The sequence below is a fragment of the Phyllostomus discolor genome, chromosome 4, assembly GCF_004126475.2.
Source record: "Phyllostomus discolor isolate MPI-MPIP mPhyDis1 chromosome 4, mPhyDis1.pri.v3, whole genome shotgun sequence".
NCBI lineage: Eukaryota > Metazoa > Chordata > Mammalia > Chiroptera > Phyllostomidae > Phyllostomus > Phyllostomus discolor.
In genome coordinates, this window is record NC_040906.2 from 142353549 (window position 1) to 142372518 (window position 18970).

The 18970-nt window shown below is 38.2% G+C and overlaps 1 protein-coding gene across 1 annotated transcript in view; it reads right to left on the reverse strand.

Moving 5' to 3' along the window:
- The window catches only part of LOC114495030 (FUN14 domain-containing protein 2-like), a 48852-nt gene extending 33091 nt beyond the window's left edge, over positions 1 to 15761 (reverse strand). Inside the window, 1 exon segment of the mRNA XM_028510220.1 lies at positions 15512 to 15761. Coding sequence (XP_028366021.1) covers positions 15512 to 15761 — 250 coding nt within the window.
- Positions 15762 to 18970: the final 3209 nt, after the last annotated feature.

Genomic DNA, 18970 nt, shown 5'->3' on the forward strand with positions numbered 1-18970 from the left:
AATCACTTTGGGTAGTATGGCCATTTTGAGGATGTTAATTCTTCCAATCCATGAGCATGGTACATACTTCTATTTGTTTGTGTCTTCCTTAATTTCTTTCTTCAGTGTTGTGTAGTTTTCTGAGTACAGGTCTTTTAACTCCTTGGTTAGGTTTATTCCTAGGTATTTTATTTTTCTTGTTGCTATGTCAAATGGGATTTTTTCCTGAACTCTGCTTCTGATGTTTCATCATTGGTATACAAACATGCCTTCGATTTCTGGATATTGACTTTGTATCCCACTGTTTTGCCAAATTCATTTATTAGGTTGAGCAGTTTTTTGGTGGAGTCTATAGGATTTTCTATGTACACTATCATGTCATCTGAAAATAATGACAGTTTTGTTTCCTCCTTTCCAATTTGGATGCCTTTTACTTCCTTTTCTTGTCTTATTGCTGTGGCTAAAACTTCCAATACTATGTTGAACTGAAGTGGTGAAAGTGGACAGCCTTGTCTTGTTCCTGATCTTAGTGGAAAAGATTGTAGTTTTTGCCCATTGAGTATGATGTTGGCTGTAGGTCTCTCATATGTGGCCTTTATTATGTTGAGGAATGCTCCCTCTAGTCCCACTTTGCTGAGTGTTTTTTATCAAAAATAGGTGCTGTACCTTATCAAATGTTTTTTCTGCATCTATTGATATGATCATATGGTGTTTGTCTTTGCTTTTGTTTTTGTGATTTATTACATTTACTGATTTGTGAATACTGAACCATCCTTGCATCCCTGGGATGAATCCCACTTGGTCATGGTGTATGATCTTTTTAATGTATTGCTGGATGTGGTTTGCCAATATTTTGTTGAGGATTTTAGCATCTATGTTCATCAGTGATACTGGCCTATAGTTTTCTTTCTTTGTTTTCTCTTTATTTGGCTTTGGGATTAAGATGATGGTGGCTTCATTAAAAGAGTTTGGGAGTCTCCCCTCTTAGATTTTTTGGAATGGTCTGAGAAGGATTGAGGTTAGCTCCTCCTTAAATGCTATGTAGAATTCTCCTGGGAATCCATCTGGTCCAGGGCTTCTGTGTGTCGGGAGTTTTTTGATTACTGCTTCAATTTCATCTGCTGTTATTGGTCTGTTCAGGCTTTCTCCTTCTTCATTTATTTTGGGAAGATTATATTTTTCTAGAAATTTTTTCATTTCACCTAGGTTTTCAAATTTCTTGGCATACAGTTCTTTGTAGTAATTTCTTACAATCCTTTGTATTCCTGTGGTATCAGTTGTAACCTCTCCTCTTTCATTTCTGACTGTGTTTATTTGGGTCATCTCTCTTTTTTTCTTGATGAGCCTGCTTAAAGGCTTGTTGATTTTGTTTATTTTTTTCAAAGAACCAGCTCCTGGATTCATTGATACTTAGAATTGTTCTTTTAGTCTCTACTTCATTTAATTCTGCTCTGATCTTGGTTATTTCCTTCCTTCTACTTTCTCTGGGCTGTTTTTGTTGTTGTTCGTTGAGTCCTTGTAGGTATAGTGTTAGGTTTTTTATTTGAAATGTTAGTATATTTTTTAGGTAGGTCTGTATCACTATGAATTTCCCTGTCAGGACTGCCTTGGCTGAGTCCATAAGTTTTGGGTTGTTGTGAGTTCATTTTCATTTGTTCCCAGAAACTTTCTGACTTCTTCCCTAATCTCGTTCTTGACCCATTCATTGGTTAATAGCATGCTATTTATCTCCATGAATTTGAGTGTTTTGGGTTTTCTTCCTTGAGGTTGGGTTCTAGTTTCAGTCCCTTGTGGTTGGAGAAAATGCTTGGTATGATTTCAATTTTCTTGCATTTGTCGAGGCTTGTTTTGTGTCCTATCATGTGGTCTATCTTTGAAAATGTTCCATGTGCATTGCAAAGAATTTGTATTTTGCTTCTTTGGGATGAAGGGCTCTCTATATATCATTTAAGTCCTTTTCCTCTGGCATTGTTCAATGCCACAATTTCTTTGTTACTATTTTGTTCAGAAGATCTGTCCATTTTTGACAGTGGGGTGTTAAAATCTCTTACTATAATTGTGTTGCTGTCAATATCTTTTTTGAAGTCCTCCAAGGTTTTCTTTATGTATTTGGGTGCTCCTATGTTGGGTACATATATATCTACAATGTTTATATCTTCTTGATGGGTTCTTCCCTTAAGTATTATGAAGTGACCTTCTCTTTATGGACCCTTTTTTAAGTCTATTTTGTGTGATATGAGTACTGCTACCCTGGCTTTTTTTTTCCTGTCCATTTGCATGGAAAATCTGTTTCCAGCCCTTCACTTTCAGTCTGTGTAGGTCTTTTGTCCTGAGGTGGGTCTCTTGTAGACAGCAGATATGTGGGTCATACTTTCTTATCCATTCAGCTATTCTATGTTTTTTTTTAATTAGAGCTTTTAATCATTTACCTTTAATGTTATTATTGATGGGTACTTATTCGTTGCCATTTTCATACCTGTGTTCCTCTCTCTCTCTCTCTCTCTCTTTTCCTTGCTTTCCTTAAAGCAGTCCCTTTAGCATCTCTTGCAGAGCTGGTTTGATGGAGCTGTATTCTTTTAGACTTCTTTTGTCTGGGAAGCTTCCTATTTGGCCTTCTATCTTGATCAAGAGCCTTGCTGGGTAAAGTAGCCTTGGTTGCAGACCTCTGGTTCTCATTACTTGGAATATGTCTTGCCATTCTCTTCTGGCTTGGAATGTTTCCATTGAGAAGTCAGCTGCTAACCTTATTGGGGCTCCCTTGTATGTTACTTCCTGTTTCTCCCCTGCTGCCTTTAAGATTCTCTCTTTGGTCTTGGAATTTTGCCATTTTAATTATGATGTGTCTTGAGGTGGGTCTCTTTGGGTTCCTCTTGATTGGGACTCTGTGTTTCCTGAATTTGTGTGACTTTTTCTCTCATCAAATTAGGGAAGTTTTCCATCATTACTTTTTCAAACAGGTTTTCTATCCCTTGTTCTTCTTTTTCTCCTTCTGGTATCCCTATTACAGGGATATTATTATGTTTCATGTTGTGCTGCATTTCCCTCAATCCCTCTTCATTTTTTCTGAGCCTCTTTTCCTTTTCTTGCTCTTTCTGGGTGTTTTTTTCTACCTTATCCTCCAGCTTGCTGATCCAATCCTCTGCTTCATCTAGCCTACTTTTGATTCTTTCTACTGTGTTCTTCAGTTCAGAAATTGTATTCTTCATTTCCTCTTGGATTTTGTTGATAGTTTCTATTTCCTTTTTCATGTTGATATAGTTTTCAGTGAATTCATTGTAGTTTCTGTTAATTCTCTGTGACTCATTAAGCTTTCTGATAACTATTGCTTGAACTCAGTATCTGATTGTTGACGTGTCTCCATTTCATTTATCATTCTTTCTGAGGTTTCCTCCTTTTCTTTTATTTGGGGATTGTTTCTTTGTCTTGCCATTGTTTGTGAGACTCTTCTTGTTTGCCTCTGCTTCTTAAATTTATCTGTTCTGACTCCCTGGGTTTCTGCTGTGCACTTCTATAAGAGAAGATCTGTGAGATCCAGTGGTGCCATCTCCTTAATCTCCTGAGCTCACTGGCCTTGGGATGTTGTTTATGTTGGCTCTCTGTATGTCTTTGGGTTTTTATTGTTGTTGGGTCTTTCTTTGTTGGGTCCTTCCCTCCAGCTACTTAACTGAGGGTCACTCTGTCCACCATGTCTTGTATTCTGTTGTGCAGGTGTGGACAGGTTGTGTTGAAGCTGATTCTTCTGCGCGTACAAGGTTTTGAGGCTTCTCTCTCATTCTTGTTCAGTTGTTTGTTCTGGATAATTTCTCCACCATTTAGTTGTAATTCCAGATAGGTCCTGGATTGAGGTGAGTGTGGCTTCCACTCCCTCCTTCCCCTTCTTCCATTGTTATCTCTTGGTGGTTCTTTTGTTGGTGGGTTTCCTCTTCCAGCAGGTGTACTGGTATTCACAGCTCCCACTTTGCAAATCCTCTGGAGTGGCAAAGTAAAATTTGTCTCACTGTCTCAGTTGTTGGGATGACCCCTCTTTGGGCCTAATCAAATTACTGATTAAGTTCAATCTCTCAATTTTCAATTAAGGAAACTAAGGCAGCAGAGCTTAATTGACTCACCCAAGTTCCTACTTTTGTTTTTTCATGTAATCATATCTGCAGTCCAATATTCTTTATGTATTCACAGTTAATACGGGAAAATCATATCGGATTACTTGTTAAAACCTATTTAATTATTTATACCAAGAAGCATCTGTCTATCACATTACAGTAATTTGAATCTATACATTAATTTGAATCTATACATTAATAACCTTACCTTATTCTATTTTTATCTTAGCAATGACATGATATTTCCCTACTTGCCTATTACATAAACATATATTGAATATGTCTTGTGGCATACTTCTCATTGGCATATACCAGGCTGGTCCCATCTGTGCAAGTGTTTTCTAATACCCAGTGCTCTTATATTGTAGAAGAAGACTCTAAAGCAGCAGACAAAGGTAAGCATATGATGGTGGCATGACTCTGGTTCTGGATGGTTCAAAGGGCAATTTCAGAAGATTTAGAGGATGGCTAAGTAACTATCTACTTAATATAATGCCTGTGTCTCTGAGCTATATGGTCATGTGGAGGTAGCCTCTTATTTTACTTAACTTTTCATCAAGCCATTTATCTTGATTTTGTTAATAGATTGATACATGCTATGTGGAGTCTAAGACTGTGCTTTGAAATCACCTAGATGTAATTCAGTCAGTGGACTATCTCCTGAATTTCATGTGTGATACTCTTTATTGATTTTATGCAGTTTCAAGTTCTCTTGCTGTGCTGCTCTTTTCTTTCTTGTGTGTGTTTCCAAGGATATCTGACAGGAAATCTGGAAGAATGTGCTTGTCTGTCTGGTACCACATGAACCCAGACATTGCCCATCACCCACCCACATGCCTTTCTCGGTGCACATACACTCACACAAACTCAGGCTGCATCTGTTTAAAAATAATCATAATTCTTGTCTGTAATTTACATAAACTTTAAAAAAACAAAAACATAGAATGTCAGCCTTAGGAAAAACTCTAGGAATCATTTACAGTAATTACTTTACTTGTAGTTGATGCCAAGAGAGGTTAAGTGACTTACACAATGTCATTTTCTTAAATTCATTTTTTATTGTTTTCAACTATCTGGTAAACATTGACCTGTTTCTCACCTTTTATGTTCTCCATGAATTTCCAAAACATATCTGATACTAGAACCAAGATTATATCTCAAAATTCCTTTAAAGTCCCAGGTTTTAAACATATTCTATATTATCTAAAATCTTTTCTTAGGTCTTCCATTCCCTTTTAACATATGTTCTACACTAGATCTATTTTGAAGATTATCCCTTACTAGCAGAGGTGATAAAATATGAGTATTACTGTCATTTCTAATATTCTCAGTCTGCCCCAAGAAGTAGACCTATCCTTTCCTTGTTATTATCCCTGGTCTATGCAATGTTGTTAAAATGAGTTATGCTGTTCCATACATATTTGCTGTGACCAACCTAATTCCATTATTGTAAGTTCATGTTATTCTTATATGGTCACACTAGGACAGCATTTCCCAAAGTAGACCACTGGTCAGTAAAAATGATCTGATAATATGATTTCCAATGTCTAATAAATATGAGAATTACCATATACCATATAGTTCTCTTAAAATTATACTGCATAGTAGCATATAAAAGGAGTATACTAAGTCCTTTCCTAGTATACTCCAGGTATAAAAATACATGTTGTCTCAAATTTCATTAAAAAACCATATAGAAAATGGTATAGCAGATATTCTATCTACATTTTGCTTGCATTTCATTTATATCTGAACTTATTAAAAATTCATGTATAAGCTTGTTTCCCCTAAAACTTCAACTTTCTAGGTTTTTGAGACTTAGTTTACCAAATTTTAATTTTGAACCCCCATCCTTATTTAGCTATATTACTCCTTTAAAATATCTAACACTATAATTATATACATATCATTTTCTCTCAATTTTATGAAATATAATTTGTGATATCTGAGGAATCATGTCTGACACTATAGAGAACAGATTTCTTTCACTACTCAAATATTAAATTTTTAAAATGTTTAAATACTACAGGGCCCCCTTTGTATATTGAACTTGACCAAAACAATTTAATTCAATTTTTAAATAGAAATAAGCTTCTGTTTGTTATAGTTTTTAAAAAGCACCCCAACTAGTAAATTAATATAAACTTCCATATGGCAGAAGAATAGATGTGGTCTTAAACAAAACCAATACAATTATTTATTGACTACTATCATAGCAAAGCATTTACCATAAAATATGAAAACTGCAAAAGCACTTAAAACTTATGTTCCTGACTTCTGGTCAAGATGGAGGCATAGGTAAACATGTTTAGCCTCCTTGCACAACCTTATACAGAAGTACAACTAGACCTCAAAACAAACAACACCCAGAAACATCAGAAAATCAAGCTGTATGGAAGTCTGACAACCAAGGATTTAAAGCCACATTCATCCAGATGGGCAAAAGGGGTGAAGACACAGAGAAGGGGAAAGGCACAAAGAGGCAGCAGCAGTGGAATGGCAGTCCCACAATCTTGTGTGTTGGATAAAAGTCAGGAGGGATATCTTGGGAGTGAACGATCCCAGCCCTAGGCCAGACTATACAGCCCAGGGTTCCAGAATCAGGAAGATAAATCCCTATAATTTCTGGATGTAAAAATCAATAAGGCTTCACCCCACACAATTTATAGGTGTCTTTTCTACTAGGACATGCCACTAAGACAGAGAGTCAAAGCAGCTCTATTTCTACTTAAAACACAAAAACAAACACAGGAAGGCTGCCATATTGAGGAGATAAGGCAATATGACACAAATGAAACAACAGAAAAAAGAGCCAGAAAAAAAAAACAACTAAATGAAATGGAGATAACTAACCTATCAGATGCAGAGTTGCAAACACTGGTGATCAGGATGCTCAAAGAACTCATTGAGTATGGCATGATTTGGAACATAAGGAAGAAACAAGCATAAAACCAGAACAGCAAGAAGAAAAAAAAATTTTTAAAACTGAGGATAATATAAAGTGCCTCTGGGACATCTCCAAATGTACCAACATCTCAATCATAGGAATGTCAAAAGGAGAAGTAGAAGAGTAAGAAGCTGAAAACTTATTTGAAAAAATAATGAAAGAAAACTTTCCTAATTTGAAGGAAATAGACATACAAATGCAGGAAGCACAGAGAGTCCCAAACAAGTTGGGCCCAAAGAGGAACATGCCAAGACACATCATAATTAAAATGAAAAAGGGAAAAGTTAAAGAGAAAATCTTAAAAGCAACAAAAGAAAAGCAGAGAGTTACATACAAAGGAGTTCCCATAAGACTGTGAGCTAACTTCTCAAAAGAAACTTTCCAGGCAAGAAGGGATTGGCAAGAAATATTCAGAGTGATGAAAAGCAAGGACCTACAACTTAGATTACTCTATCCAGCAAAGCTATCATTTAGAATGGAGGGGCAGACAAATTGCTCCCCAGAGAAGTAAAACCAAAGAAGTTAATCATCACCAAACCATTATTATATGAAATATTAAAGGGATTTATTTAAGAAAAAGATCAAAACTATGAACATTAAAATGGCAACCAATTCACAACTATTAACAACTGAATAAAAAACTAAGCAAACAACTAGAACAGGAACAGAATCATAGATAATAGAAATCATTTGGAAGGTTATCAGCTGGGTGGGGGAAGGGAGAGAATGGGGGAAAAGGTATAGGGATTAAGAAGCACAACTGAAAGTTACAATACAGACAGGGGAATGTTAAGAATAGCATGGGAGTCCTGGCTGGTGTAGCTCAGTGGATTGAGCGTGGGCCTGTGAATCAAAAGGTTGCTCGTTTGATTCCTAGTCAGGGTACATGCCTGGGTTGTGGTCCAGGTCCCCAGCAGGGGGCATGTGAGAGGCAACCACACATTAATGCTTTTCTCCCTCTCTTTCTCCTTGCCTTCCCCTTTTCCCTAAAAATAAATAAATAAAAATCTAAGAAAAAAAGAATAGTATGGGCAATGGGGAAGCCAAAGAAATTATATGCATGAGCAATGGACATGAATTAAGGTGAGGCATTTCTGGAGGGAATGAGGTTACTTGGTGGAGGGGAACAAAGTGGGAAAAATTGGGACAACTGTAATAGCATAATAAATATAATATATTTTTTAAAAAAACTTATGTTCCCTTTTCTCCACATCCTCTTTGTCTATTTGAAAAGATGCTGACTAAACATATATTATTAAATAGGAATAAAGGATTTAACAACTCGATAAAAATAAATAGAAGACATGCTACAGCCCATACTCTGTTAAATGGATTAAACAATGCAATAATATATATATGGAAATTATTATAAAATTGCTTTCAAATATATAAAAATGACATAGCAGATGACAAATGTTTAATTTTTAATATACGTAACAAAGTCACTGGAATGCCATAAGTCTCTTAACAGTACCTATATCCAGAGAAGTGCTCTTAGTATTGCAGTATTTGTCATGATAAGTCTATTTCACTTCAATTGGAATTCCCAATCTCAGGAACCTCTTTAGAAGGATTTTTTCCCCAATGGTGTCTTTCCGAATGGTTTATTTAAAATATTGGCACTAATTAAAAGGAATCTCTACTTTTCCTAAAAGGAAAATTTTTATGAAAAATTTTTCCTAAAAACATTTTAGGAATATAAATGAATTAGAAATTAAATCTGAACATTATAACAGGAAATAGAGAAAAGTCAGAGCACTATGAACAATGGTAACTTTAAATTGCATAAAATGGAGGACTTCTGGCCAAGATGGAAGTGTAGGGAGACACACTGTGCTTCCTCGCACAACCAAAATAAGGACAACAACAATTTAGAAACAAGATAAGAACCAGAACTGACAGAAAATTGAAATGTATGGAAGTCCGACAACCAAGGAGTTAAAATAGACATATTCATCCAGACCAGTAGGAAGGGCGGAGTTGGGCAGCCAGGTGGAGAGGGGTTGAGGCACAAAAATCACTGGCACCAGACACATAAGGCATTTCAGGTGCATGAGACTGCAGCAGGCAGACCATGGGCATGCAGGCGGTGGCTGGCAGACCCCAGGCCCAGGGTGGCAATGGGCTGACCCAGCAAGGCAGCAATTGTGAAGCGAGGCTCTGCAGGCAAGGCAGCTGGCTGACTGAGCAGTCCCACATTGGCTTGCAGATAAACCAGGTGAAACTGGGGAGCAAGACCGACAACGCAGCCTAGGGTCCCAGCGCTGGGAAACAGAGCCTCAGGTCACTGATTGAAAACACCTAAGGGGGTCAAGGTGCAGGGAGAGACTCCTAGCCTCACAGGAGAGTTCACTGGAGAGACTCAAGGGGTCCTAGAATGTACATAAGCCCACCCATACAGGAATTAGCACCAGAAGGGCCCAGTTTGGTTGAGGGAAGCAGCAGAAGGGACTGAAATCCTACAGAGAGTGCAGCAAGCACCATGTTCCCTCTCGGACCCTGCCCCCACATACAGCATCACAACCCAGAGACTGGGTTGCCCCACCCTGGTGAACACCTAAGGCTCCGCCCCTCATATGAAACAGGCACAATGAGAAAAAAAAAATGGCTGAACAGAAAAACAGATCAAAGCTCCACAGCAAATACATCTAAGAGACCAAGAGATAGCCAACCTATCAGATGTAGAGTTCAAAGCAATGATGATCAGGATGTTCACAGAATTGGTTGAATTTGGTCACAAATCAGATGAAAAAATGAAGGCTATGCTAAGTAAAATGAAGGAAAATGCACAGGGGCCAATAGTGATGGGAAGGAAACTGGGACTCAAAACAATAGAGTGGATCAGAAGCAAGAAAGAAACAACCAAACAGAAAAGAAGGAAGAAACAAGAATTCAAGAAAATGAGGAGAGGCTTAGGAAACGCCAGGACACCTTTAAATGTTCCAACATCCGAATTATAGGAGTACCAGAAGGGGAAGAGGAAGAGCAACAGGTGGAAACGTTACTTGAACAAATAATAAAGGAGAACTTCCCCAAGCTGGCAAAGGAAATAGACTTCCAGGAAGTCCAGGAAGCTCAGAGAGTCCCAAAGAAGTTGGACCCAAGGAGGAACACACCAAGGCACATCATAATTACATCAGCCAAGATAAAAATGAAGGAGAGAATCCTAGAAGCAGCAAGAGATAAGGAGACAGTTACCTGCAAAGGAGTTCCCATCAGACTGTCAGCTGATTTCTCGAAAGAGACCTTGCAGGCAAGAAGGGGCTGGAAAGAAGTATTTGAAGTCATGAAAGGCAAGGACCTACATCCCAGATTGCTCTATCCAGCAAAGCTTTCATTTAGAATGGAACGGCAGATAAAGTGCTTCTCAGATAAGGTCAAGTTAAAGGAGTTCATCATCACCAAGCCCTTATTTTATGAAATGTTAAAGGGATTTATCTAAGAAAAAGAAGATAAAAAACATGTGTAGTAAAATGACAGCAAACTCACAATTATTAACAATCACACCTAAAACAAAAGCAAACTAAGCAAACAACTAGAACAGGAACAGAACCACAGAAATGGAGATCACATGGAGGGTTAGCAACAGGGGAGGGGGAGAGAAGGGAAAAGTACAGAGAGTAAGTAGCATAGATGGTAGATAGAAAATAGACAGGGGGAGGGCAAGAATAGTATGGGAAATGTAGAAGCTAACGAACTTATGACACATGGACATGAACTAAAGAGGGGGAATGTGGGTGGGAGTAGGTGTGCAGGGTGGAGGGGAATGAAGGGGGGAACTAGGACAACTGTAATAGCATAATCAATAAAATACATTTAAAAATTGCACAAAATGATGACTTCCATGTTTTATTTATCAATTAATTTTTTAAATATAATTGCTATTCTGGCAACATTTCTATGGAGTTGAATGAATCCAGAGGCTGAACTAATATACATGTATCACCTATCCACTTTTATCCATAAATTTTCTTATCTGTAAAATGAATATAGTAATGGTATCTAATTTCTAATGATGTGATGACAAATAAGACAATTTAAGTAAAGTGCTCAGCAAGCTCCCTATCAAAGTGTATATGTTATAATTGTTTTAATAATACAAAGAAATCATGAAGATAAAATAGCTCTGTTTTAGCAATGCATCTGATGAACCCTCTTATGATCCCCTTGTTGACAAAATGAAATGTGAGCTGGATAACAGAACAAGTATATGGATCATGCTGGCTGAGCCATTGCAGCCCCAAGGTGATATTGATTAATAGACCTTTGTCACTGCAAACACAGAAGGTAAACTGCAGGATTCTGACCTCAGCCCTTTTCTGTTCAACAGTTACATCAATGAAACTGGAGGAAAGCATAGGCAAATTTACCTATTTTATACATTACTCAAAGTTGAAAACACAACTAACATGAAATGACAGAATATGAGATCTCAATGACAAATGATAAATAAATGTTAAATGCAAGAGGAAATGGACTGAAACTAATAAGGTTATTTATATTTAAAATGTGTACTGTACACATACAGCATGGAGAAGAAACTGACAGAAAAAAATTCTTATTAGAGACTGGTACTTTTTTTAGTTTGTAATTTATATTATTTAGAGCAAGGTTACCTATGGTATCAAACTAAAGGAAAAACATAATGATTCAAACATATTCTAGAACAGGTGCACTGATCAGTAGGTGGCTTTATGATAAATCTTAAATCAGGGACAATTTAAAAAATTGATCTAAAATAATACAGTTTTGTATATTCTGTCCATTGGCCTATGTTTATAAGATACTATATCATATCTAAAATCAAAATCATATTAATATGTCAAATCACTGTTTCCTAAACTTGGTAACACATTACATTCACAGCAGGAATATCTAAGAAAATGCTTCCTAATAGCAATGAGGATAATAACATCTCCAAATATGAGAAGTCCATTGATAGTGTTTATGCATTACAAGTAAGGTAGGCCCAGTTATCGTAATGAGCAGCAGTCAACCAGGGTGCCAGACGCACTGGCAGCCATAATGACAGTGTGCAGAGCACAGTGCCATAAGGGAAAATAGAGGGACAACCCACTCTTAATCTAAATGGAGAGTAATGAATTCTTAATCTACACAATGAGTGAAAAATTAAGAATAAACAATGGGAAATTGAGAATAGCTGTTCCAATAAGATGATACAATCCTTGCCCAGTTTCTGAACATAGGTCAGTTTTTATGCCCGGAAAGTCAAGCTCTCAGGAGAAAGCACCCTGTGACACCACAGAAGGTTTACATGATAATGATTCTCCCAGTCCTTCTACAAAGGGTGAACATATTGCAGACTCCTCCTAGCCACAGGGGATATGTTCCAAGGCCCTCAGTGGATTCCTGAAACCACAGATAGTACCAAACCCTATATATACTATGTTTTTAAAATATATATGACTAAATATTCATATGAATCTATGATAAAGTTTAATTTATAATTTAACCACAGTAATAGGTTATCAACAATAATAATAAAAGAGGACAATTATAACAATATACTGTAACAAAAGTTATGTGAATTAATAAGAATTACTGAAAATGTAAGTACTGAGATATTCAGATACCTATCACATCAATGAATATGTAATGGTCCCTTAATCAAGAACATACCACAACCTCCCCTCTCAAAGCAAAGTTCTAATGATTACATTTGGCATCTCCCACGCCTAGGAAACCTGGTAGGCCTCTTCACACACTCGAGGCAAAATAACCCACATTTGGGATTATGGTTCCAATGCATTTACCAAGTCACATTGAAAGCTGCCAGTGTTTTACAGGGCCCGAAGAAGGGAGATACTCTGCAACAGGTCCAAGCTGTAGTGCAAACAACCCTTTTAGATGATTTTAGATGAGCCATATGAATCGAAGGACCCTATAATTTAGAAGTGCTGGTGGTGGAAACTTTTGATGCACAGAATTATGGCAAGTCCCAATAGGAAAATCACAACTGAGGCCCCTAAGGTTCTGGAGAATGCCAGCTTCAGCAGAAATTCTACACCACTGAATGAACTATTACTATTATACTACTGGGTCCTGTTAGAGATCCAGTGAACATGCAGCTAGAACTGTATTGGTTGGATTATTTTTCAGGCCCACCAATTCATATGTTGTGCAGGCCAGTAGTAATTCATTATAAAATGGAAATGGTATATTCAGAATTGAGCATAATAGAACCAGAGAGTACAAGTAAGCTACAAGACCCTATGTCACCCACTGTAGTGACTGAACCTGTTCCACTATCTTGGGGCTTAGAGAGACTGATCACTATTCTCACATGGCATCCCACCTGACATTGCACTGGACCAAGTAACCCACTTTAAAGAACAGAAGGTGAATAGCAGGCATATAAACATGGGATCTGACAGTCCCAAAACACACCACACCATCTGCTAGAGCAATGGAATGGCCATTTAAGGGCACAGTTGAGGGGCCAACTTGAAGATGATACCATGCAAAGATAGGGCAGTATCCTCCAGGATGAAGTATAGGTCCTAAATCAACAACAATTCTTTTTGTTTTTGTTTTTTAATCCTTATGTAGAAAACAAAAGTGTGGAATCCAAGGGTGCAAGTTGAAAAGGTCCTGCTTAGTCTCACTTTCAGTGGCCTACTTGGAGAATTTTGTTTTCCATCCACAATCCATGCTCTGCAGGTGTGAATACTTCTGCAGAGAAGCTTCTGCAGAAAGAGAATACTTCTATCATAGACATAGCAAGAGTCTAGAAGCCAAGGGAGTGGCATACAAGGAACTGTGGCAGAGAAAATTGACCCCAATCATGACAACAAGGTAGGGCTGCCATTACACAATGGTAACTGGAAAGAATATGTTTGGCACTGAGATGATTCATTGGAGATTTCCTGGTACCTTTTTTCCCTAATTTTAGTGATATATTGTCAATTGTATCAAAACTTTATTGCAAAATTATTTTTAGTTAACAATGCACTTACATCAGTAGGATTTTGCTGACTTCTTGAATATTTTTATAAACCAATCTTCACCCCTTTCTTTGGTCACAGACTACAGCTGAGCCCATCTGGAGACCGCCAATACCTCCCATCCCCAGTGTTTATGCTTATGATAGCTGAGTGAAAAATTGGGAGCTCCGAGCTTCATCAGAGAGAGTAATCTTAGTACTACACAATTCTGGTAGGGCTAGGGTCCCAGAGCAAAAGTGAAGCATAGGTTTCTACTCTCACTGAAAAAAAAGAAATCCTCTTTAAATTCAGAGCAACAAGTTGTCTTCACATTTAGCAAAGTTAGATAACAAACCACAAGAGGAGAGGTCACGCAAATGAGAGAATCCTAAAAGAAAAGAATACTTTTTAATTTTCATGAAATATTATTGTTTTTCCCATATTTAAAGTGCTTTAAAGAAAACTACCTCCTCCTCAGGAGAAAAGAGACCCTCTACAGAAATCCACCCCCCTCTACCCAGCAGCCAGTCTGCGCACCACCGGGACTGATCTCGTCGTGTCCTGTGATCTTGTTCATGTTATTACAAAATATGTGCAGACTCTCAAGTCACCCTTACTTCCCCCTCTTCACACAAAAAAGACTGTACCATCTCTCCCTTTCTTTACTTTTTCCTCAAGTCCTGATAGCCTATTATGAGAACAATCTGTTTTCTTAATCTCTTGAATTCTAACCTACTTTTTCCCTAAGGAAATTAGTTCCCCTCACAAAAAGTCTATTTCTTTCTCATGATTTTGTGACCCTGGGCCTAACTATTTATGCTTATACATTAGCTGTCATGGATAATGATACCCTAACACTGCCATTATCTCTCTGAATTACAATTGTTTACTTGTTTGTGTCTCCTGGTAGAATGTAAGCCCCTTGATGTAAGTAATAGTATCACATTCACAGATGTATTTCTTGAATTGAGCATGGTATCTTATATATCAAAAGACTTCATACACATCTGTTGAAACAAACAATAAATGAAAAAATAAAGATATTTCAAATAAGCATTTTGAAATGAGTATCAGTGATATTAAGAAATGTTTGACCCTTAATTATAGTCATCCCACTTCAAAAATTTATCCTAAGGACCCTAAGAAAATTTATTCAGACATGTTTAAAACAATTTATGTAAAAATAAAAACAATTTATCACAACAGAGTAGAACATGAAAAAAAGCTAAATTTACAACAAAAAGAGACTAGTTTGGTAAACTGCTGTACATTTATACAATGGAACACTATGAAATTATTAAAGCCATGCTTGTGAAGAACAATAAGAAATGTTCCTTATGAACTCAGTTAAAAAGTGGACTACTCTTGGGCTGCAGAGTCACTGGAAGCCCTCTGTCCACTTGTTCCCAGACCTGGACTGGCTTTGCAGCAAAACCACAGAGTAATCAACTCAAAAATTCATTGGAGAGTGAGTGAGAATGTGAGTGTGTATAGGGGTGAAAGTGTGGGGAGTGAGTGTGAGGGAGCAAGAGCCTGCCTACCTGCAAGACACCTGGGAGTGAATGGCCTGGGCTTTCCAAGTAGAGCAACTGCCACCATTGCTGCTGAAACCATGGTCACAGAGGCTGCAGAGTCAGGGCAGCTGTGGATTGGATCAGGGGCCACAAGCCACAGTGGTGGAGAGAGATGGCTGGAGAGGTGCTGGCTTCGGAAACAGCACAGCAGGAGCAGACCTGGCCAAGGCTGAGAACCTTTGAAGGGAGTGGGGTTAGCATCCTGCCACCACCCCATGTTATAGTATAGCTGCAGGGCTCTTCCCAATGCCATCCAGGAAAGACCCAGAGAGAAAATTTATCTAAAACTATCAAAGGCTCTGACAGGTGGTGGCCAGCCTGGCTATGAGAGACTGATTTTCAGGAAGGGAGAAAATGTGGAGAATAGGCCCCCAGGGCTTGGTGCTACAGTGTGGGAGCCGCACATAAACTCTTTTAAAAGGGGAGCTGAAGCGAGACCTAAGACCCGGCAGCAACCCGAGGCTTGCATGCACATAGGCAGGAGTGCAGCAGCTCTGCTAATAAATAACTCAAAGGGATAGAGTCACTCTGAAGGGACTGTGGGTCCAAACCCAGCACAGCTGGAGAGCAGGGGGCTGTTCAGAATGGAGAATTCGGGTCAAACCTCCTACAAGACAGTGGCAGGCTGGTGACCAGAAGGCCAGAAACTGAATACAGGAGATTTGTTGCAGCCAGCCAGAGTACCTCAGAGACAGATGTGTCCAACTGACACCTGTGGGGTTACAGGTTTTACAGATCAGTGAGGGCCAGGCTCGGGAGCCCCATTCTGGGTACATATCTGCAGAGGAAAAAAGAAAATGCTCTGAAAGGACCCTTTACCAGACACTATGAGCTACACTGTTCCTCTGGCCCTGATTCACTAAACCCAGCAGAGCAGAGATAGTAGAGGCAGATACAACAATGGGGGTTCAGTGCTCCACCCAGCCTCAGTGTCTAGACAGAGCTGCTGCCTGTGCCAAGCAAGAAAGAGTTGGCCCTTTTACACAGATTAGCCCTTCATAAGAAATGGTCATCAAATCCACCAGAAACAATACATTGTTGGAAAGAGTCTGGGGCAGACCAAGATGTATGGCAAGTGAGTGGGGAAACAATTGCACCATCTTCCCCGAAGACTGAATAGTGCCCCCCAGGGGGCCACCCAGGGTTCCCATCCACCTGATTGTACCAGAGGTCCTCTCTGGAGGCAGGTGGAGAAGGTACTGGCAGTCTTCTCAAGACATTAAAGGGCCCACTCCTAGGCCCAGGGCCGATAGAAACCCAGCAGAGGAGAACTGTAGGGTGCAGGCAAATCTGAAGGAGATACCCACAGACTGTGGATATAACTTGTAGTCTCAAACAGGCTGCCTAGGGCCAGACTGGGATACCATCTGACATCACAAGGGGCAGATTCAGAAAGAGAAGATAGTGGTAAACATTGGATTCTACTAAGACAAATTCCACTGCGGTCTTGTTCATGATTTATATTACTTTCTCTCCTGCATAGCTTCTTAACCTTCATTTCTTTTCCTTCAAGTTTGTGCCTATTAATTCACTAGTGTTTATATTATAGTTTACTTTAAATCTCATATTTTGTTCCTCCCTTCACTTACTGCATTTTACCTTCTTCCCTCCTCTTATTTTTGCTTTAATTTTAATTTCAAATTTAATATTTTAAATTAAATATTTAAATATTTATTAATATTTTTTCTCTTCTATGACTTGTTTCTATTCCATGCTCTTACTATTTCTCCCCTCTCCAGCCTCCCAAAACTATTTTTCTTGATATTAGTCACATCACACTCTTTTTCCCATTCTTAAATACCCCTATCCTCTCTTCATCTTTATCAGTCTTTGCTTGTTGGTCCTGGATATGGTGGTGGTTGTTGAATTGTTTCGATTTTATTTCTAGATTTACACTAATCTTGTATTTCAAATATCAAATTTTACCATTCCCCTCTCCTATTCCCTTTTACCTTCCTTCTGCCCTTTTTCTGTTTTGTTTTGTTTTGTTTTTGTTTTAAATTTAAAATTTCCCCTGTCTTGGCCTGGTTATCATTTCTCACTCGTAGTATTCCTTCTCCCTCTATCCTGTCAAAATAACCTTTTCCTATAGATATCTCTTAAGCTTTCTTTATTTGTTTTTCCTCTCTATTCTCATCTCACCTACACTAATCTTTGCTCATTTGTTGTAGCTAGTGCTGTGGTGGATCTTCTTCTCCAGTTTGGTTCCTATTTCTTTTCAAATTTTTGTTTAAACCTAATACTATATGCTTCCCTTCTTTTACTCCATTCCACCTTTCTCCCTTCCTCTTTTATTTATGATGTAAACTGTATTTTATTTCTCTCCTTGCCTTGTTTCTATTCTCTACTCTTATTTTTTCTCCTCTGTACCCTCTCAAAATCATTTTTCTTTCAGTTAGTCATCTCTTCATTTTTCCTTACTTATAATAGTTTTAATCTCTTTATACCTTAATTAATACTGGTTCATTTGCTTTTGATAATGTGGTTCTGGGTGGGGGTTATTTTTGTAGATGTGAGTATTTCCTGTGCTGTTTTATTTTGTTCTGGCACCACTTGTACAATAGCATACAATATGTGGTAGATGGTGTGACTCTCAGTCTGCCAGCCTGAGGGAAGGATCCACCAAAGAATGACCTAACAACAACTAAAACCCAATTACAACCAGAGAGCCAACATTAATGTCATAAAGGGCATCCCAAGAGCATCAAGTTCAGGAGATCAAGGAGACTGCACCACTAAATCCCACAGGACTCCTACCACACCATGAAGACAGAGAGTCAAAGAAGATCAATCTAATGTGCATAAACAAACAAGAAGAGTCACCTCAAATGGGGAGACAAAGAAACAAACCCAATCAAAAGAAAAGGAGGAATCCTCAGAAATAGTGCTAAATGAAATAAAAGAAAGCAAACTATCAGACATTGAGTTCAAAATAATGGTAATACGTATGCTCAATGAGATCAATGAGGGAGAACTACAAGGAACTACATGGAAGCTACAAGGCACTTCCTGAAACCTATACCAGCATGAGCAAGGGTATAGAAACTATCAATAAAAGCCAGGAGGAAATGAAGAATACAATATCTTAAATGACGAATACAGTAGAAGGAATTGAAAGCAGACTAGATGAAGCAGAGGACCAATCAGCAAGCTGGAGGGCAAAGTAGAAAAAAATTCCCAGACAGAGAAATAAACAAAAAAAGGCTAAAAAAAAAAAAAAAGAACAAAAAGAGTCTAAGGGAGCTGCAGAACAACAGAAAATGTAATAATATCCATATCATAGGGATACCAAAAGTAGAAGAGAGGAGTGATGCATAGAAAACCTATTTGAAAAAAGTAATGACAGAATACTTGTTGAGAGGAAAAAATATACAAGTCTGGGAAGCACAGAGGGTCCCAATCAAGATGAACCCAAAGAGGCCCACT